This window comes from Haemorhous mexicanus, chromosome 5, assembly GCF_027477595.1.
Source record: "Haemorhous mexicanus isolate bHaeMex1 chromosome 5, bHaeMex1.pri, whole genome shotgun sequence".
NCBI lineage: Eukaryota > Metazoa > Chordata > Aves > Passeriformes > Fringillidae > Haemorhous > Haemorhous mexicanus.
In genome coordinates this window covers 28782136-28803948 of record NC_082345.1, presented here as the reverse complement: position 1 = coordinate 28803948, position 21813 = coordinate 28782136, and the positions used below count along the sequence as shown (strand labels likewise).

Sequence of the window (21813 nt, the reverse complement as noted above, 5' to 3'; positions counted from 1 at the left end):
CCCAGGACCTTCAGGGTCACCATCCCAGGGCCTTGCCAGGGCTGTGGGCTCCACGTGCCTGGCCAGGAATGAACATGGAGGGTGCAATAAACCCTTGGAGCAGAGACCCATGTCAGTGGGGACACAACTTGGAACGGGGAGGAACCTTGCTGGGATCACCTCCTAAGTGCTCCCTGTCCCTTCTGGCAGCTGGTGCCAGTGCCACCCTCCCTAAACAAGATTTTTCTTTGAGAGGGATTCACCCTCTTCCTACAAGTCCTGTAGCCCTTGCTGTGGCACAGGGGTCATGAGTCCCTCTTCCTCAGCTGGGGCTGCTTTCTCCAGGCTCACAGGGCCAGGTGATCCCTTTAATCAGATCTGCTCCACAAGGAACAGAATCACAGGGCCACAACTTGTGACAACTTTTGGTCCAAGTGTGCATGTTGCTCCTTTGCCAAAGGTGACTGTCTCACAGCAGGGCTGACCGTACAGGTGGCGTGTCCAGTGCCAGTTGCAGCAGTCACCTTCTCCCATACAAACCTTATATTGCAGGTTTCAGTGTTCTCATCACACTGGACCAGAACCAGAGGTAGCTGAAGAGGAGCAGTGCCTCCCATTTTCCTGTCCCTGACAGAGGCAAAGTGAACAGCTGGGAGCAGCCTCCTTCAGCCATCCCTGGCAGCTGCACTACAGCCTGTGAGCAGCATCTAGAGGGCAACAACACTCGGGAGCAAGAGACAGCTTTCAGCCCGCCCTACACTTCCACTTACACTCTGCTCTTACACACACACACTCCCCAGGGAGGGACCGATTTTGCAGCTTCTTAAAGACAACCACGAGATTGAAAAGCTGCCATTGTGAAAGTCGTGTGTGAGTAATATGTGGGATGCCTCTTGCTCTATTCTGCCCCAAGCAGAAAATTCTGCTCCCTTTAAAGTGTAAGCTGGCAGAACATGCAGGGAGCTGGTGGTTCTGAGAGTCCACAGAGTTCTTCCTTGTTTCCAGCTCTTTCCTACATTTTCGTAGGTTTAGTGGTACTACAGGGTTGCTCAAATGTTTTGCTCAGGTGGGACTTCTGGAGAGGTCCAGTCCAGCTTCTGCCCTGAACAAAGCTCATCTCCAAGACCAGTCTGAGGTGAGCTTTGAATGTCTCCAAAGGCAGAGATCATGCAGCTTTTTGGGGTCCCTGTTGGTGTCTGACTGCTCTCATTGGGATTTTTTTAAACCTGTGTCTAATCAGAAATTCCCTTCTTGCAACTTCTCTGTCATCCTTTGACCTTTTCACTGTGCACATCTGAGAGAAGTCTGGTCCCATCTTCTCCACAGCACCCATGCAGTTAATAGACAAGAGCACCTGGATCCCCCTCAGCCTTTCCTCTGATGACGAAGCAGGTTCCTCAGTCTTTCTCCCTGCTGACATGGTCCAAGCAGCTCCCAAAGGTCTCAACAGCTCCCCTGCCAGACTTGTTCCCCTCGATCAAGCTCTGTAGCAGTGAGAGACCCAAGCTGGACACAATACTCCAGAAGAGCCTCCTGAGCTCTAAATAAAAGGGAATAACCAATTCCCTCACCTTGCTGACTCCACCCTTACTCAGAGAGCTGGTATGTGGTTGGTGTACATTGCCGAAAGTGTGCATCGCTGGACAATGCCTTCTTCAGACTCATTTTCCCCAGCACCAGTTACTCCCTTTGCCCTGGAGGAGCTTGTGTGGGTTATAAATAGAAGGGACTGAACAGTCCTGAGCTTCCCTCTGTAAGGCAGCTGGTTTTTGGCTGGATCCAGAAATAGCACCCAAGGCCACTGAGCTGAGGGCTGCAGTGGCAGCTGCCTCTCCTAGGAGGAAGCCCTGGAGAAGGAAACCCAAGAGCCCCGGCTCAAATTTGCCTGCTCTCTGGGGCCCTGAATGCAAAGTGGAGGTGTGCCTCAGCGGCAGCAAGCCCAGCCCTTGAGTGCCACCAGGTCTGTGTCACTGCACCCAGGCTGGGGTTGGTGGGCTCTGGTGAGCAGCTGTACTCAGTGGTGCTGTGCACTCTGGGACACCCAGCCACGGGGACTGAGCTGCCTCTGCCCCAAGGCAGCCCCTGACACTGCACTGGCAGTGAGGGACAATGGCCACCAGAGTCTCTGCTGGGGCTCCCTGGCCCACTCCAGCCACCTTGGTTCCTTTGGGCCTTGTCTCATCCCCTCTCCCCACCTGCAGCACACTCACCCTGTACTTTCCTATTTAGGATTCTTTCCCTCCCTTAAAGTCAATATGCACTGCCACATGCAGTTTCTAAGGAAACTGGTGTTTGCTTTGCTTTTGCTATGGTGATGAGTGAAGCACTCTCCAAGATGTGAGTGCCATTTTCTACGAGACATTCTGGAGTGCCAGGCATGGAGCAGGAGCTGCCCTCCTGTCTGACCAGGCTGATTTTATCTGCATCTATCTCCAGAGACAGCCAGGGCTCTGCCTGGCTGAGTGGTTTCTCCCATCAAACTGGTAACAGGTGCATCAGAGGAGAAAGCAATGGCTGCGGCTTACAAAATGGGCATCTTGCTCTCCAACTAATTAGTCAAGAGCTGAAATAGAATGCTGTGTCTCCAGCATATATCTCTGTCTGCTGTTTCTCTCTCAGAACAGTCTGTAGTGAGGAGCATATGCTTGAGTATAGAGAAATGCTGAAAATTTTTTATGAGATCTTTGATCACGGACAGAAAAGGACCTCAATATCCTCTGGTACGGCTCCTTGCTCAGTGCTGTAAGAAACAATGTTTTCCTGCAAATCATCTCTTTCCTGGTTTTGCCGGACCAAACAGGCACACTTGAATCTCGGAGGTCAGGCACCGAGGGGCTGCTCAGGGTCATTTGATTATCCCAGGGCGCCCCTATAATGCAAAAAGCAGGCTGATGCTGCAGGCACTCTGTTTTAGCAGCGCTGAACCGCCCTCTCTCGCTGTCTGCTCCTCACGTCCTCAGCCCCTACCGCAGCCACCTGAGCCTGGTGCCAAGGGCCAAATGAGCGAGGCACGCCGGGTCCGGGAGTGATTCCAGCCCCCGCTGGGACCCACGGGGGGTGGGCCTCGTCCCACTGCCCTAACTCTCGCAGGATTGAAAGCAGCCCCCTCGAAAACAGCGAGAAGGCTGTGGCTAGGGTTCTGGAAGGAAGGAAGCGGAGGCAATGCCGGCAGGGTCGGTGCGAGGAGGAGCGGGCGGCGGGATTGAGGCCCCCGGGCGGCTCCTGCTGCCATTCCGCCAGCGGCCGCCGGGCGGCGCCCTTGCCCCGCGGAGCGGCCGCGGAGGGTGGGGCTGGACCTGAGCGGGGAAACGCGCTCGGCTCCGGCAAGAACCCCAGCCCAGGCAGGACACCCCGCGCCTCAGCTCTGCTTCGGTATGAAAACTCTTAATATCAACATTATTATTATTATTATTATTATTATTATTATTATTATTATTATTATTATTATTATTATTATTATTATTATTATTAATAATAATAATAATAATAATAATAATAATAATAATAATAATGATAACCACAACAATAATGTTATTCCATGGCCTTACATTAAACTTCTGTGAAATTTGCAATTTTGCCACCATCAAATGATTTCTTTGACTTGGCGTGCTCCAATTAAAAAAAAAAAATCAAAAAAACCACCAGAAACCACAAGCAACTCTAACTTTCCAGCTGAAAAAAGGAAGCTTGTCCGCTGTGGTGTTCTGCTTGTTTTATACAGCAGCACAAAGAGCTTGTCTCTGAACTGGCTTTATTTCAGGCACACTTTAGTTTGGTTTCAACTAGCCCCTTCCTGACTGTCTGCACTTCAGCTGCTGGAGGGAAATGGTTGCCTGGACAGGCTGCTGCCCATCTTTGGTGAGGTGTCTGAGGTCAAGGAAGATCAGTCAGCACCCAGACCCTGCACTGCAGATTGCTGGTGCTTCACAAGGCTGCAGGACATGGGCAATTGCTGGGGTGGGCATGCTTCTGGCCGCCTGAGTGTCCAGGCAGAGGACAGAGCACCAGCTCTGCTGCCCGTTCTGTGCAGCCTCCCACATGGAGGCCCCCAGCTTCTGGGCTGGCCTGGGTGGGACTATGCCGGTCAGAAAGCCAGGAGACCCCCAGTGTCAAAGCCTGTGGTATCTGGTAACAACGTGGACAAATCTGTTACACAAAGAAGAATCAGGTCTTTGTCCTTTCTCCTCCTCACCCATTGCCAACATCAGTACCATGTGCAGAGTCTGTGTTTGGTTCTCCTTTGTTACATCCAGACTTTTGGGTCAAAATCAGCAAATGATTTGTGTGAGATGAGACATTGAAAGGGCCAAGACTAAATGCCCAGTTCTTAAGCACAAGTCAGCTCACAAGCAGATGGATTCACTGATGCAAGGACATGTGTGCTGAGCCAAGGCATGCTCAATTCTTCAGAGCAGAGGCTGATGGAAGCACTGTGGCACAGTCGTAGTACTGCTTCAAATGACCTGAGAGCTGTCTACTCCGTTTGTGCAGCATTGCAGTCCCCCTCTCCGCTACCCTGCTCCTGTGCCAGGAGGACATCGGCTCTACTGCCCGCTGTGCTTTAGTGAATTCCCTGGAAGCCGAACAAAAACCTGTTTGGTGTGAGGACACGAAATCGGGAGGAGTTTCACCGTGACAGCGGCTCCTCAGCAGCCAGGCGGGGGCACTGCGGTATCTGCATCCACCGTGGGCGCTCGGTTCCGCTCCTGCCGAGCTCCCCAGAGCGCACGAAGACACACCATGAGCCATTTCTAACCTGTTCAAAGCGCTCGAGTGAGTTCACGCCAGATCAGTAGTTCGTTTCTTGGTGGTGATCACATTTTTCATCCGACAGCAGTAGTTCTAATGTCAGATTTACTGAGGTGTCTGACCTGGGTCTGGCTACCAAATCCTCGGACAAGTGGGGTGGGAGGAGGGGAAAGTCCTCTCTCTGCAAGTTTCATTAGGAGTTTTTACCTTTTTTTGAATGTCATTTGTCTTTATCATCTGGCAATACTCTCTAAAAGTGGAATCAACTTTATGGAATGAATGAGGAAATGCTGGAAGAAGCTGCATGCTCCTTTACAGGATCCCAGAGATGAAACCCTTGCTAGTGTCTCACCTGATTTCTCTTTCACAGCGCACTCTTGAAATGTAGTCAGCTTTTGGGGCATGCTCTGCCTCCAGCTGTGCATACAATGCTCACACTAAATTAACAGAAGCATGATGATACATTTGAAGTGAGAACATTGGAGGAAAAAAGTTAAATTCTCTCAGGTACAATCAGTGGCAAAAGTTTCTTTGACTTTAGTTCTCACCTTAGAGACATTTATAGGTCTAAGTACCTAAGGAATAATTTTTATGGCTTTATGTGTCTTAGCATAATACTAAGAAATAAAAAACCCTGTGAACTTGGAAACGTAAGGATTTTAAAAACACATCTTTGTGGTCTCCCTCTTAACAGAGATTTGTTACTGTCTCAATCACAGTCCTACCCTGGGGAATGGAGAATTGTTTGTGTTTGATGGCATCATCACAATACACGTGGACAAGGTGCTAATCACCAACAGCATTGGTGACCTTAGATGTCTATTCAGAAATTCTGCTGCCTTGTTTTTGATATGTCTTTTGAGTTGCTAAGAGTCCTTCAGAAGCTCTTCCACATCCACATGTTTATCCTTCCCTCATGATGGGGAAATGACACTTCCCACATTCAGGGCAGAAGGTGAAGGTCAAATTTTCACCATGCCTAGGTGATTGCTCACCCACACACCCAGGTGAACTGCTCTGTGTCATTCAGAAAAGACAGTCACACCTGGGCTGCTTCCAGGCAAGGACTCAAACTACAGGAAGTGGTGGAATCACCATGCCTGGGAGTGTTAAAAAAAAACAAGTAGAGATGGAATTTAATGATATGGCTTAGTGGGTATGGTGGCATTCAATCGAAGGTTGGACTTGATGATCTCGGGGGTCTTTTCCAAGCTGTATGACTCCACGATACTGTGCCCTTCTTCCCCTCCCTACAGCGGAGAAATGCTCCCACCAACAGCTGGTTTACAGGACAGAGGGGATCAAACAGGTAGGACAGCTCTTCTGAGCAGCAGCCTCACTCAGAAGGGACTCTACTATCAAGTATAAGGTTTAAGATCCGTTCCTGGAGGAGGATGTCCTTTCACCTAGCATCGCTCATCTGCTTAAATAGAAGCCTCTGTAGGAAGAAATGAGGAGGGTGAAAATACCTGGATGCTCTCAGAGCACCAAGTAGGGGGATTTTTGGTACAGGTCCTCGCATTCAGACTGTCCTGTTGTCCCTGGCACTCAGCTGCAAACCAAGCACAGACGCTCAGTTCAGCTGGACCTCAAGATCTCTGGACCCTCCACTCCAGCACTGATATTTGGCCTGTCCTGCCCTACCAGTTAGGTGAAGCAAGTGCAGTTTCCCAGAACAAGCTGCACGCCTGCCACTTCTGCTGTGTAAGATCAGCCAGCAGCATCTTGCTGCAGAGATTTCATAAGAGGGAGGAAGTCATGGGTTAGTGGCACTTGGTCAAGGGCTTTTCTGGCTGCAGCTACGCCTGGCTGAAACTCCCAATCCTTGTCTCATGAGCTGGACCAGATTTGCAATCATGAGCAGACATCAGGGGGAGTGGGAGCATCTCCCAGTCAGGCAGGATGACCCCCTGTCTCCCTGGGCAGAGCAGCTGAGATGCAGCTCCCTGCAGCCAAACCATCCATCCTCCCACACCATGGCCTCCTCCTTAGGGTCCATCTGCTGCCCTGGCCAAGGGGAGGAGAAAAGCAGGAGTGGAATGTAATCCTGTCACGATGTGCTGACAGTGAGCATTCATCCTTTGCAGCTTCCTCTGAGCATCTGTAGCACTGTTTCTCCTGTCTCAGCTCCGTCCAGCTCTGCAGGTGAATTCCTGAAAGGGCTGTGAACTAACTGTGCTTTCCTAAAGACCTGAAGAATGAGGACATTATTTACTTTGCTTGTCGGTGGGCATCAAATGGTGTGAAAGAAATGTATGCCTCAACTCCATCACTATCTGGGACCAAAATAGCAGATAAAAGGAGAAAATCTGTGGGAGTTATCATTATATGGAGTTGCCATGGAAATAGCATGAGAGAACTTGGAGGAGAGCTGACACACTATGTCTCCAGGAGGGCATAAATCTCCAGCTAGCCTCACTCCTTTTTATCACATTAACAGGCAATTTTTTTTGCTTCAGCAAGAGGTGGGAAAACATCAAAGCACAGTTCTCACATTTTTGTCTATCCCTTGATTTCTCTGATGAAGACCTCCATGACCCCTCAAGAAACAGAAAAGTGAACCCTAAAGCTATTGGTAAGTTGCCCTAGAAACCATTTAATGATTTCAGTAAAATGACAAGAGGGATGTAATTTTAAGCAGAGACTATTAATGACTTTTGTGAAATCATATTAAAAACCCCCTTTATTAAAAGTGTACTACTCTAAGAGTTTTTTCAAATAAAAAATTATGCACTTCATTTAGAAGTTTTTTAAAATGCTGATTTCTAAGGAAAAGCATTACGATTTGAAGGATCTCTTTCAGGTGAAGCTGCTGTCTTGTGCCATTGCACTGTTCTGGGAAGTCAGTTTTATTCTCTTCCCTCAATTGCCAAATCCCATTTTGAATCTATCTCATCCCCCCATCAGGACAGGACAACCAAGTTTGCTCCCACATCATATCCTGAGACTTCCCAAACACAGCTCCGAGGCTCAGCGTTGTATGGGGTGACATCCTCCTGCTCACAGGTCCAGCTCTCCACCCTGCCCTTCCTGCAGCCACGGGTCACTCCCTGGTGGCCAGTCACCACTCAGGACTGTCAGTGGTGCCTCTGGCAATGTGACCCAGAGTGACCCTGAACCACCACTTGGCTGCTGCCATCCACTGCACCTGAGGACAGGTGTGCAAGTGTGAGTGAACCAAACCACCTCCGTTCACTAACAAAATTGTCCTCCATGCCTATAAGGCCTCACATTTTGTTCTGCTGTGTTATTGCTCCAATTTCACAAAATGTTTTCCCAGGATATTGGTTGCCTGCCCTACCTTCCACCCCTTCCTAGGGCTTAGGCTGCTGCAGATTGTTACTGAGCACCTTTAGAGGCAAAAAGGACATTCAGCCTGCAGCCAGGCTCTGCAGGGTAGGGGGTGCACAGGAAAACCTGGAGCAGGGCAGCAGCAAAGCCTTCATATTTGTACCTGCTCCCTTTCAGCAGAGGCTGTAAGTGGAAAGGGAAAGATGCCTCCAACGAGCCCTTATCCTCCCCACCCACCAGGACCAGTGCATCAGCCCTGCCTGAGTACTGCAAGGGCAAGTGAGATGGAAGGAAGCAGAATAACAAGAGAGGAAGACAAAGAGCATGGTCCCCAAATGTTCCTCTAAGAGTCAATTCAAGTTATGTTCCACCTATTACACAGTTATTTCTCAGAGCACCATCTCACCAACTGAATTTCCACCATATTTGTGACTCCACTTGCAAAACCTGGAACTCCAATAGATATAAAGGCCTACATTTTGAAAACCAGAATTGCTAAAGCCATGGAATTAATTTGTGTGGGGTGACAACTTTGGGCCAGGCTTCTTCTTTGGCTTATAGCTATCACATTTGCCATAATAGCAGCAATTTCAAGTTTTTTCCATAAGGCTGTCTTAAAGAAAGAAAGGAAGGAGAGGTGAAGGGAGGAAGGTCTCTTTTGACACCTGCATTTCTAAGAAAAAAGTCTCACAATTATCTAAGAACAAAACCTGTGTTGAGTTCCTGTTGATTGTTTTGTCTCTTTGCTCGGCATCAATTTAATATAAAATTATACACATAATTTTATAAATGCTATTTATAAAGCTGTGGATACATATTATGCATATTTTGTGCCAAAATGAATCCATTTTTACCCCTATGAAATGACAAGTCCCAAACACTGAATAATTCCACAGGGGCTATTTTTAAGGCACTTGGTGGTGCATTTGTTGCTGAGTAGCATCTCTCTGTCTATAGCCATGGGGATAGACACCATTTTTAGCTTCTCATAATTCAGGAGCTGGAATCAGTCCAGAAGAGTTTGCCACAACAATTTGAAAGGCTATTTATGATAAATGGATTTGTGGATTATGGGATCAAACATTTCAGGAAACAACTGTGCTTACCTTCCCATCAGGACTGTCTGGGGAGCTCGTGTTCATCCCCTTGCCACGTGTCCCAGGAGCAGGCACTGCAGTCACAGGGAAACTCTGTCAGGGTGGCAGTTCCCAGGATATTTTCCTCATCTCCCTGGGGTGCCTGGTTGTACCTTGCTGCTTTCAGCAGAGCTATCTGGAAGCAGGTGCCTTCAGTATTGCTCCAGGATCGTTATTTTCATTTGTTTCTTTGCAAGGAAAGGAAAAACATCCAAAGCCTTTTCAAATGTTACTGCCCTAGCATCAGGAGTGGGAGTAACTTGAAAGGTGAAACAAAAATCCCTGTCTGTATCTGCAGTTTTTTGCTACATTATGTGCATTCTGGGCTTCCATTCAAAATAAACAAATCTTTAAAGGCCAAGAACAAAATCATATGCTTCAGAAATAAGCCCGCATTTTTCTCTCTTATTCAGAAATAGCATCACCATGATGAAAAATAGATGAACTCCTGTTGCCTGTGAACAAACCAGCTCTGTGGAGAGCTGTCTCCAGCCAAACAACTCCCCTGGCTCAAGATCTGGCCTTCATTCCTGGATTCGGAGAGATGTCCTGTGCAGCCCTTCAGAAGCTGATACAAACCACTCCTGCACCTGAGAGGCAACGTGGGGAAAGGGCACTGCCCACGCCACGTGTGAGCAGTGCCACGGTGCCACTGCCATGCCCAGTGAGATGGGAGAGCTGTGGCACGAAGCTACACAGGGGTCAGCACGCGGGCGGATTAACAAACACACCTGGGAGGAGCAAAACCACACCTGGGCACCCTGTGTGCTTGAAACTGCACCCATTTTCCCCACCTCTATTTGCTCCAAGCCCTGTTACCCCATTTGGATCAAAACCTGCAGGGCTGCTTTCATCATTTTGCAATCAGCTGGGCAGGCTTCCAGCTGGAGGGTGTTTTAGACCAGGTCCCCAAGAGGCAGTATCTCATAAAATTGTCATTTTTGTTTCCCTCCCTGCCTTGGGATGGGGAGGAGAGCTCAGAACAGTCTCAGCTGCACTTTGTGCCTCAGGATTTCACCCCTCCGGGGAAGCAGTGCCAAAGATGTCCTCAGAGGAAGAGCACTGCTTTCCACAAAGGCGTACACCCAAATCTTGTGCAAAGCAGATGGCAACGCATTGGGAGGAGAGTCAGGCAGGGAATTTCCAGGGAGATCTTTGTTCCCTGGGCCCTGCTGTAGGGAGGAGATGTAGTCTGTCTCAAGGCAGGGCCGGGGAAGCTGGGAGGAATCTCTTCTGTGATTAGCTGTGCTGAGCCACCACAGCACAAGCCCTATTGAAAGGGGTTTGTCAGATTCCCACCAGCATCCACCAAGGCAAAGGGCTGGTGCAGGAGGCACGGGGCACCAGAGACACTGCACTCAACCAACTTCCTCACACACAGCACAGCCATGGCATCAACCTTCTCCTTCCTACACCTCAGCAGGATGCCTTCTTCCCCTCCAGCCTGGGTTTCCCACACACAGGTATGGGTGTGCAGGTGTGTCATGGTTTAAGCCCAGCCAGCAGTGAAGCATCTCACAGCTGCTCGCTGATTTGCCCACCCTGGTGGGATGGGCAACAGAGGCAGAAGAATAAAAGTGAGAAAACTCGTGGGTTGAGACAGAGACAGTTTAATAGGTAAAGCAAAAGCCTCATATGCAAAGGAAGCAAACCAAGGAATGAGTTCACCACTTGCCATGGGCAGGTAGGAGTTTCAGGACACCAGGGCCCCATCACATGGAACAGTTCCTCAGCAAGAAAAATGAACCACTCTGAACATCCCCCCCCCATTCTTCCCCCCACTTTATATGCTGTGTGGCCCCATATGGAATGGAGTATCAGCTGGGGTTAGCTGCCCCAGGTCTCTCCCCTCCCAGTATATCCTTGTGCACCCTGGCCTACTTGCAACAAGAAGCAGAAGACGCCTTGGCTTTGTGTAAGCACTGCGCAGCAATAGCAAAAACATCCCGTATTATCAACACTGTTGAAAGCACAGATCCAAAGTACAGCCCCACACCAGCTACTGTGAAGAAAATTAACTCTGTCCCAGCAAAAACACACACAAAGTGGAAGCAAGAAAATGAGAGGCATGGTAATTACCCAAAGAAACACCACTGCAGTAACCATTCCCTTCAAAGTACCCAGACTAAATAATACTACAGTTCGTTAAAGATACTTCAATGAGCCAGCACATGCTGATTTTGAAAGATGTTCCTTCACAAAGCTGAGTCATAAAGAAGATTGAGAAGGTCTATAATCAGTGTTTAAACAGCCTAGAAATATCTACCAGCAAGGGAGTGCCCAAAATTGTCATGCTGTACACTATCTTTTATTTCAATGCTTTGCTTTAAGTCAAAGGCTTCATTTATTCCATTTGTCTGGGTACAATGCATTTCAAATTTCAGATCTCCTCTTACTCACAGCAACATTCAATTCTGTTGATCTTGTACTTCACAAGTTGTGTGGGAAGGTGTCTGAACTTTTTGTCTAATCAGAGAATTCACTTCAATTGGTTTTTTGGACTCCAATTAGGAAAAGCCTTAAATTAAACACTAGGGATATAAGAAAAAAATGAATAAGATTGGAAAACACTGGAAAAATACTTGAGAATAGTTGCCATGGCAATCCTTCTCTTCTTTCATGTGCTGAAGAAGACACATCCCAAAACCTCTCTTGGAACCCACCTAGCTTCCAAGTCCAGGCACGGGTGGGGGGTGCAGTTGCCCACGTGGCACAGGATGGGCTCTGCTGCCCCACCAGAAGGAGCCCCCGAGTCGGGTCACACTGCCAGGGACACATTGCACACCCAAGGGCATTCAAGTCACAATGCAGATCAGGCTGCTGCAGCACATGGCATATTGCAGGATGCAGTTTCTGGGATCTTTCACTTCCACTGGTACTTTTAAAAACCTGCACCTTAGATTCAGGTTTCTCAACCCTGTCTTCTCACAGGGACTGCACAGAAGATACATCTGAGACTTCCTTGGGACTCTGGGCTGCTGATCAGTCAGACTTCTCACTCAGTCTGAGAACAGTGTACCTCCTTTCACCCCAGCCACTCAAATTTCTCTTCATGGGGGTGGGCAGCAGTGAGGGGTATGGGAGTGGCATGCACCCAACTCCCACCTAGGTATAGGGTCTGGACAGAGTCTCAGGAATCAAGCAGCATTTGCACTGACCCATCTTCTGCAGCAGCTCCCACAGAGGACTAGGAACAAAGCATCTGCCGTGGCTGAAACCTGTCTTGTGCAACGGATTCTGCTGAGAGCAAAGCAGAGATTATGAATGAGCTGACAAAACCAGCCTGCTGTTGGCATAGGCACCAAGCAGAGACAGAGTAGCTATGCTGGAAGTGTTTCATCCATTACTGTCAGAGAAGTCACTTTTACGACTGATCCTGCTCTAATAAATCATGTTGCCAAGCAGTTTTATAGGGGCGTTATACATCCAAAGCTACTTATGGCCCTGTTAAAAGAGATGCATTTCTTTTTTAGCTCAGTGTGGCTGAAATGCTGTCACAGAAGAAAGAGAGCTGCTGCTCAGAGTGCTATTCTAAAAGAAGTATTATTGTAATTAAATAGGGAGGTACGACGTGAGCTAGGAGCCACAATCTTCCTCCTCTGACCCATCGCCTTGGGGCAGCATTGCAAAACTGAAAATCTGTGACCGTAAGCACAATAGCTGCTCACACACTCTTTGCCATGGGGATTGATGAAAATGGGGAAATAATGATGTTACTTCCTCACTCACCATAGATCACCCATCCCCTCAAAGTGACTGGAGTATTAGAAGTCTGGCAAGTTGTATATGGACAGCTTAACCAATTAGCTCTTTTATAAGGGCTGTCATCCTCTTAACGCAGTGTTAGATATATTAAAGCATGTGTCTACAAAGTAAACTATTCCTTTCTGAGGCTAACAAAGCTCTCATTCTAGCAGTCTTAAAACTTCAGCCTGCAAATGATCACCCTGTGGCTACATTCACGCTGGTGAGTTACTCAGCTACTACAGAAGCCAAACAATAGATCAAAGCAGCTGGTCTACATACACATATACATACTTTTATACCCATATGCACATACATACAAATATAAATATATAGGCTTTGCCACGATTAATACCAGCAGGAAAACTCCTCACTAACAAGTGGAGTAGCTTAGGAAGGTTGTATATCCACCACAGCTAAGTCTACATGGCACGTGTATGACTCCCATCAAAATTATGCTTTCAATTTTGGCTCTGTTGAAACGCAGCCCTTCCTGTGGCCAGTCCTATCGTCACCATACCACTGCTTTGCATGGCACTGAGAGGGACCTGCCCAGCTGCTAATAAGCAGCAAGGGCACTCCTGTCTCTGGGAGGCAGAGATAATTCCCAAGGCCACTCCCCTGATGAGCCTGTCCAGCCCAGCAGGCAGCACAGGCGGCTGTGGGGCTGTTCCAGTGCCCTGACAAGTGAGGTGATGGAAAAGAGCCACGGGCAGCAATGCAGGGTGTGATGCACAAACCCACCACATCCCAACAGCCCAGCAAGGCGACCTCTGGCAGCACTCATGGGCCTCAGCACAGAGAAGCATCCACCTTTCAGTTCCCTGGCACTGTCTTCTTAAACCAACACACAACAGGCAACGCCATGGTGCCCTGTTGAACAACTAACTGAAAAGCACCAAAATCTCTCCATTTCAGCATTCACTGCAGACAGAAAAGGACATTGCACAGGTGCAGAAGAGAAGCAAGGAGGTTTCTAGGTAATTTGCTGCACTCTTAATTTCTCAGAGATACTGCAGAAGATGGAGAAAAATGTTTTTATTTTAACATCAGTTCAGGAGTCCACTGCATGTAACAGTGTCTGTGGCCATGCTGGCCTTGGGTCAAAATCCAGAACGCACCTCTGACTTCTGGCCCCAGCACAAAGAGGTGGCTGGAAATCCTCCAATGTCAACAGTGACTCTGGATGTCCAAACAAACATTCACTTGCAGTGACGGAGGCGTATCAAAAAGCTGCCTAAGGAGCAGAGAGACAGCCTGCTGGAAACCCTCAGACAAAGAGTGTTTCTACCTTTCCATAACCAAGGACAAAAGGATGCCATGGATAGTAACTTGACCTGAATTATAGAAAGCAACCTGACAAATGGATGAGATAAAATCTATCTGGGTCCACCAAGCACAATAACAAAAATCCCTGGGCCAAATCATACTAGAGATAGGGAAATATTTAGAAGTCTGAGCCCACAGTTGCACTGTTCCTGTAATCTTGTCTCAGGTGTCCACTACTGTCCATCACAGGGACAGGGCACCAAGCTAGATGGACCTCAATGGGACAAAATGTCTAACACTTCTGGATCATAGATCATGTTGCAAATCCATCACCAGTATTTGCCTGAACATTAATGTGTTCACGGCCTGTGAACCCCAGCCACAGGAACACATACTTTTCCTCAGGTAAGCGGGCCCCTTGTTTCTACAATAACATAAATACATTACTCAAAGCCTCTCAATGGCTGGAACAAATGAAGGAGATTATTTCATCAGCTCCTGTCTCCCACAGTCAGATAATGCAGGGCCACGCCAGGACACCCAAAATAGTGATTTATTGGAAAAAGCATTATGACTATTTATAAGTGCTGTGACATGATTAGTACCCCAAACAGAAAGATAAACTGGCAACCTACGGTCTAGCAAATCAACTACTCCCACTGAGCTCACAAAGTCAGTGATCAGAACAGAAGTTGTAAATCACAATATTATTTATTTATTTATTTATTTATTTCAAAACTAGAAAATGCAGACAAAACACAGGCATCTTTGTGTGTACAGAAAAGACAATTCAGTTTGCATAAGGCTTTGACATTATTTAACAATGTTTATGAAATTCTATCCTGCCTGCCTGATGCAAAAGGCCAGGAGCAGGGCTGCACAGGCAGAGCCTACAGATGTTTACTCTCACTGTTGGGTCTGAAGCTCTCACTCTCTGTTCAGAGGGTATGCACTTCATAAAAGAAACCCCCCCCCCCCACCCCATGCTGCTGAGCTGTGCAGCTCTGTTTATACCAAGTTTATTACTGGCATCCCTAACATCTGAGATTTCACAATATAAATTTTGAGAAATTTCACAGTTTTGACCATTGAAGGACATTCACCACAGGTCGCCAGTCTGTACCCACAAAAGCACCAAAATGAACCTGGGAAGGCACAAACTGGACAATACTGCGCTCCTCCATTCCTCACCCACACAGGTTAAAATAATCTGGGACTGAAGCGTCCCTTTGGATTCAGGTACAAGCTTAAAAGGGCATTTGCTGCTTCAAAAATTCCCTCAAAAGCCTTATTCCTTGTTTGTCTTGATTTCTCTTTTTATTCTGCCTCCCCTTTACTGCAAACACTAACCACAGCCAATGGCTTTTCCCTGCCATTGTTGCTTGGTTTTTTGCTTAATTAAATGGTATCTGCTCTTTTTATCCATCCTGAACTAGCTGCTCTTGCACACAGGTGACTGAAACGCTCATGAAGTTCACAGCAAAGCTCTTATATGGCTCAGCAAGAGAGAAAATGAAAGGACATCAAAACCTCAGGTTTTCTCCTTTTCCTGCTGAGATTTGTTCTCAGAAAGCAGGAGACCTGCAACAGCTTGACCAGCCAGAAGCCACAATGCCAGCTGACAAATGCCTCTTTCAGCTCCAGGGGAAAATGGCTTTTGGAAAGCACCTGAACTATGGGGCACTTCACCACCAGAGGAGCACACCTCTTTTAGTGCAGGTAATGAATTATACACACCCAGTAGCAGGGTGAGTGTTCCCACTGTGGGCACTCTGGTGTGTCCCTGGCAGAGCCAACTGCTGGTTTGATGCCTGACATTTCAACTTTGCCACTCTTCCTGAAACACGACCCACACTTGCTATTCTATTTGAAGTTTCCAAAAGGCTACTCGTTATTTGACCCAAGTCCCTGTTTTCCAGGACAGCCATGTTTTCCTTTTCCTCCTCTGAAGAAAACACTTGGTCTGAGTAGCCCTTCAAAAACTGACACCTTTTAAGAAAAGTTTTTTAGATTGGCACCCATGGTAATTTCACCATATTTTCTCCATTATTCAAATGCACCCTCAGATCACAAGTAATAAGCATCTGCTTTCTTCCCAGCCTTGCATTTCTCTAATTCAATTAGATAACCACACACATTTCTGCTTTGGCCCTTGCATAGGCTAGTTTTAAAGAAATGTTACACAAAAGTAATAGGAAGGGGAGGAAACAATCTTGAGGTCTCCAGGTCCAGCTGGTAGCTGAGATGGAGACACAGCACACGCCAAAACATCTCTCCTCAAACAAAAGAAAGCTGCAAACAGAATCTGGATCTTTCTCTGAATGGTGTTTTTCAGACAGATGACAGAATTCTGTACACTCTGAATTAATGTAAAGGATGTTTATTTTCTCTATGCTGCGTTGGCAGCAATGCCCGTGTCCCTTTAGATTGTTTGTGGAATGGCAAAGATAAAAGCAGCATTTTACAGCTGCAGCAAACTGAGAGAGATAAAAAAGTCTCTGTATGCACTTTTGTCATGTTCCCCTGCCCGTCTCAGGTGAGACTAACAGTCTGCCTACACTTGGACGTGACTCCTGTCAGGCACCAGTCAATTAAGTACTTTTGGCTTTCTCAGCAGTGAACTCTGGAAGCACAAAGGAGATAAAAACAAGCCACGGAAAGATCAAGAGAGTCTGTGTGGTTGAGGACCTGGTCTGGAATGAAGGAGCAGGACCGTCAGGAGGGTCAGCAAGTGCTCTTCTAAAATGACTTTTATGGTCCATAAAAGACTAAGGCATAGGCATGGAAAAAGGCAGGGATAGTTTTTTGCCTCTGTTGAATTCTTAGTTTATTTTATAAAGAGGACAGGGACACAGTGTGGGGAGGTTATCAGAGCAAGGCAGCACCACGGGGAGCCAGACATTCACTCCTTCACAAACCAGACCTCATTGCGGCGTCCGTAAGGCTTCATGGGGGGGTCATAACCATTGCACAAGTAGGAATCCTTCTGGTAGGCAGCATCACTCCCCAGAGCAGCCTTCAGCTTGGCAGCATAGCTCAGGTAATCTGCCTCTTTGGCATAGCCACCAAACTGCCTGCAAAGAAACCAGAGAGGTATTGAGCAGTCCTGGAAAAGCAGAGAAGGAAGACAGAGAGAACAATAAATAGCCACAGTATATTTAGACAGGCATTTGGCCCTGCCAACATGCACTCATGTGTGCACTGTTCATTGTGAAGCAGCACACTTCATCTGGGACGTCTCAGGGGTGGCACGGCCAAGGGTGACAAGCAACCTGACAAGTGCATGAGATAAAATCTACCTGGGTCCACCAAGCACAGTAACAAATGTCCCCGGGCAGTCATCCATTGGGAGGCCCCCAAAGGGACCCCCCCAAACAGCCCCATATATGTCAGCCAGCAGAAAGGCCCTGCCCTGTGAATCAGCACCGTATCAGAGAAAAAAACTTTCTAAAATACAAGTCAGCTCAGCCCACAGCCCCCACCAATGCTGTCAAGAACCAAGTTCACTGTGGTCTGAACAGCCGTCTGCTGGATCATGAAGGAAAGCCAGACTCGAGCTAGCCCAAGAAAAAGGGGAGGTAGGAACACACAATTGGCAGTTATAGAACACAATGCCATTTAAAAGGGGTGGACTGAAATGGGTCCAGTTTATGTTGACCTCCCACCAGCAGGAACTGTTTCCACGTCAGCCTGCACCTCACCACCCTCCCTCAGGGCTGAAATTTGAGACAAAACAGGCTGATATTGCAGAAGTGGCCCACACCCAGAGTAAAGGCCAAGCAGCAGTTGGAGGCAAGAAAGAAGTCTGTTAGAGTTAGCCAAAAAATAGTTCAAGAAAGTAGGCAGGGGAACCTCCAAAGGGTAAAGATAAGGTGAAGAGCTTATTGCTATGGTGATGCTAGTTTGAGTCCAGGCTGCCAGCCAACACCCCAAGACATTCAAAGATGACTTGAAGCAATGCAGCAGCCTCTTTGTTTCCATGGTGGAGTGTGGTATGAGTCCATCTGAATGAGGCTTCAGCAGACAGTCTGTGAACTGCACCAAAGAACATTCTTAATGACTGTAAACAATCTGGAACCCAGAAAGTGGGAAAAACAATAGATTCATACAATAGAAATGGGATAGTATCTTTCAGGGCTAGCCTCCATGCTTGTTTACCCAGTGGAAAAAAATCCATATTCCACATCAGTGCAGCATGACCAGGGGTAAGAAGTGACATAAAACACCTGTCTTCAGTCTAGACATACTCCTCCATCTCCTTCTGCCACATGCACCCTTGTACAGCAAGTCACCTGGTAAAACAAACACTGCTTATCAGAGCACCCTGAAGACCTCATCACTTGAGACTGGAGATCCCAGGATGAGTTCCTTACGTGGAATAAATGGTCATCCCCTGTCTTTCTTCAATCTTAATGCTTTCATCGGTAGGACATGGAGGGTTGTCTTGAAACTGGCTCGGGATCCGCAGAGAGACTTTCACCTTCTGCTGAAAGGAGCCATCTTCAGCAGGAAAAGCAGTGATGGAGACAGGAGCAGTCATGCCCATTCCAACCCCTGAAAAAAACAGACATTAGTAAAGAAGTCTAAGCTCTCAGGAGCTCACAAAATTAACAGGAAATTCACAAAAGCTAATTTTAGTTTTGGAAAACTCCTCATATGAACAAACTCCTTGTCAGGAGTGGGGTCCTCTGGGGAAGCAGAACAGCCATCATCAGGCTTCTGCTTGGGCCAAGCTCCCTGTCCACACCAGGAACCTGGGAATAAGTGTCCCAGCTGACCTCTGGAATGCTTTTTATTAATGGTGCTGCTTTCGTGGTTCTATTAGACACTCTGTTCTTCTGACAAATCAGCTGTAAGACAGCAGGCTCTGTAGCTCCTGGGCAGGCCAGTGGGACGTGTAAATTTACATCAGCATTTAAATTAACACCATCTGCACTTAGTCATGAGCCCACAGCCAATACTGGGTGACAGGAGCTTTCTCTTAAAGCCTCCCAAATGCTTCCAGACATCCTACAAGTTCCAGTGCCCCAAACCTCTGTGCTACTATGGCTTTCAGCAGGACTGTCCATGCTTTCCACACTCCAGGAGCAGCAAAGTTTTTTCCTACTCATTACCACCAAGAAGCACCACATGGCACTGAAGACCAGATTTCTTCACTCTTCTTGCAGCACTAGGGAACCTCTAAACTTGATGATCAGGCAGCCATAAAAGCAGCAGAGATCAAGCCATCTTTCTCATCTATTTTCCTTTGATGTCATACCTGTGTTTGTGTCACATATTATAGAAGGCACCCTTTCTACTACAGCAACAGCAATCCTCACCTTTCCAAAAATGTTGCTGCAAATACCATTTCCCACTGCATCCACCTGCTATATCTCCTATAGAGACTACACTAGTCCCTCTCCTAGATGCTGGAGAAAGGTGTTCAAGAACATGTATATGCCTTAGAGCTACTCTGCAGTCTTCTCCTGCTATGAATGGTTAAAATGGGCACATTTTAGTAAGATGAGAATTAGAAGCAATCACCTGGAAGCACTGCCATAAAACATTAAAATATACCATTAAAAAGGAAGCTCACTGTTCATTACCCTTTCATGAATAAAAATAGCCAGATAAAATATCAAGGTCGTAACTGTTATTTCACTGCCCACAAGGGCACATCATAGAACTGAAGTGTCCCAGATACCCTGGATTTCATCAGCTACTGCTCACCCAGGGAGCTGTGATAGATATCTGTCTGCCTGTCCTCATGTTATCCCAGCTGCAAGGTAACTCATTCCTGTTTAAACAAATAATTTTTGAGATTTCATCCTGAAACAGAGATGGGTTATAAGCGGACTCACAGCATGAGTTGGCTGGGCACGACTTAGCCTGTTACAAAATCACTTTTACCAGTGAGGGGCCATCCCCATCAAAGACCCGCCGTGCCAGGAGCCACAAGTCAGGCGGGCCTGCAGTGCCATTGCCTCCCTCCATCCTGCTTTCACCAAGCCTCAACCACAAACACCCGCCAAGCCCCGCGGGGCAGGCAGCATCTCTCACCCTTGTCGTTGCTTCCTCCGACATACTTGAGGAGTTTGACTGCCCCTTCCTTCGAGGCTTCGTCGAAGGGCTTCCCCACAAGCTCCACCGCCGCGAACTTCCCGCCCTCGTACGTTCTCTCCTCGTAGCTGACCTGATCCTGGGGAAGGAGACGGGGATGGAGGCGCTGCCAGGAGGAAGGCGCAGCCCGGGGCCGATCCCCACTTTCCCTGGCAGCGCCTCAGCGCAGACCCGCCCGGGGGCAGCGCCGGCCGCCCGCCCCGGCACAGACCTTCTCGCCCTTGCTCAGCAGGCGGTAGGGCCATGCCTCCACCGTGCTCAGCAGCGAGTTCTTCACCATGCCCAGCATGATGCCGCGGCTCGGCTCTGCCCCGCTGGCTTCGGCTCTGCCCCGCTGGGCTCGGCTCTGCCCCGCTCAGCTCGCCCTGCCCCTGCGGGCTCGGCTCGGCTCGGCTCGGCCCCGCTCGGAGGAGGTGGGAGGGCCGGAGCCGCCCCGCCCGCAGCGCGGCCATCGCCCCCGGGGCGCGCCCGAGGCCGCCGGCGGCGCGGGGCCGGGGCCGTGCGAGGGCAGCGGGAGCGGCGGCCGCGGAGGGTGAAGTGTGGGGGGCGCCGGGAAGTGTGAGGAGTCCTGAAGTGCGGGAACAGATGGTATTCATCTCTGGGAGACAGGAAATATGAGAGGGGATATGAAAGGAATAAAATACAGGAAAAGGGAAGTACTGGCAAAGTGTGTCATGCATAGCGTGGAAGGGCATCGTGGTCCTGGACTTGCAAAATCATAACCTCTTGTTTTTTTCAGTCTTTTGTGGTTTTTTAAAAAATTAATAGAAATAAGGGGAACATAGTCGTTTATTAAGGAGGTGGTCTGAGCACTGGATATTGTGAGCTTTAGGTGAAGGGTAGATTTTAGAAGTGCCTAATGATACTTGATCTCCCCTCCACTTACCACCCAACTGGTCACCTCTGTTTAAAAGTTCCGTCCAGATCCTTTCCCAGAAACACATGTCAATGAACGCAGCAGAGAGCTTCCATGGCTTCTGTGGCTGGATACATTTATATGCATGAAAGACTTAGACACCTTGTGACAAGTGTTTTTTTGTTGTATAAGCCACGTCTAAGGACAAGTGCCAGCTAGAGAAAGTGCCTTACCCAGGATCTTTTAAGAAGAGGTTAGCAGGAGCAGAAATCAAATACCAGTCCCTGGGAATCAGTCCCATGGGTCAGGCCAGCTTCCCCAGGCAGATGGGACAGAGGCATCTCGAGTTGCTCAGCTGGACTGCTGCCTCCTCAAATAGAAGGTGAACAGTGCAGAAGTAGGCTGGTGCATAACCTTCCTACACTCTTAAAGAGCAAAGAATAAAATTATAAGATAAATAGGACACTAAAACTTTTCCATCTAGAGAGAGGGTGGTGCAAAGAGGTTAAAGAAGCTGGCTGTTATCATCTGATCAAACAGGCTGTGTTCAGGTCAGGGAGCTGGGCTGGAGCCTGGCATGGGCTTTCACAGTGAATGACGGGGCTGCTCTCACTGGTGACAAGGTCACAGATTAGTAATTTATTAACCATTTATATTACTTGGTTTATTCACCATTATGCAAGAAAT

The 21813-nt window shown here is 48.0% G+C and overlaps 1 protein-coding gene and 1 long non-coding RNA gene across 2 annotated transcripts; both read right to left on the bottom strand.

The window, feature by feature from the left end:
• Positions 1-3713: 3713 nt before the first annotated feature.
• Positions 3714-9851, bottom strand: LOC132327424 (uncharacterized). Its single transcript, XR_009486530.1, has 2 exons — positions 9126-9851; positions 3714-6919 (listed from the first exon to the last, which is right to left on the bottom strand). It is a non-coding gene; the product is annotated as an uncharacterized LOC132327424 (long non-coding RNA).
• Positions 9852-14860: 5009 nt separating this feature from the next.
• HEBP1 (heme binding protein 1) lies at positions 14861-20663 on the bottom strand. Its single transcript, XM_059846617.1, has 4 exons — positions 20482-20663; positions 20211-20349; positions 18542-18722; positions 14861-17242 (listed from the first exon to the last, which is right to left on the bottom strand). Exons 1-4 carry the CDS (start codon positions 20557-20559, stop codon positions 17071-17073), a joined length of 570 nt encoding a protein of 189 aa, XP_059702600.1. The 5' UTR covers positions 20560-20663; the 3' UTR covers positions 14861-17070.
• Positions 20664-21813: the final 1150 nt, after the last annotated feature.

Excerpts from the sequence above, each read along its gene's own strand:
- HEBP1 (XM_059846617.1), bottom strand. The coding sequence starts at position 20,559 with ATGCTGGGCATGGTGAAGAACTCGCTGCTGAGCACGGTGGAGGCATGG. Across the intron at positions 20,350-20,481 it reads TGCTGAGCAAGGGCGAGAAG|GATCAGGTCAGCTACGAGGA; the intron begins GTCTGTGCCGGG and ends CTCCTTCCCCAG. Across the intron at positions 18,723-20,210 it reads CGGAGGAAGCAACGACAAGG|GGGTTGGAATGGGCATGACT; the intron begins GTGAGAGATGCT and ends TGTTTTTTTCAG.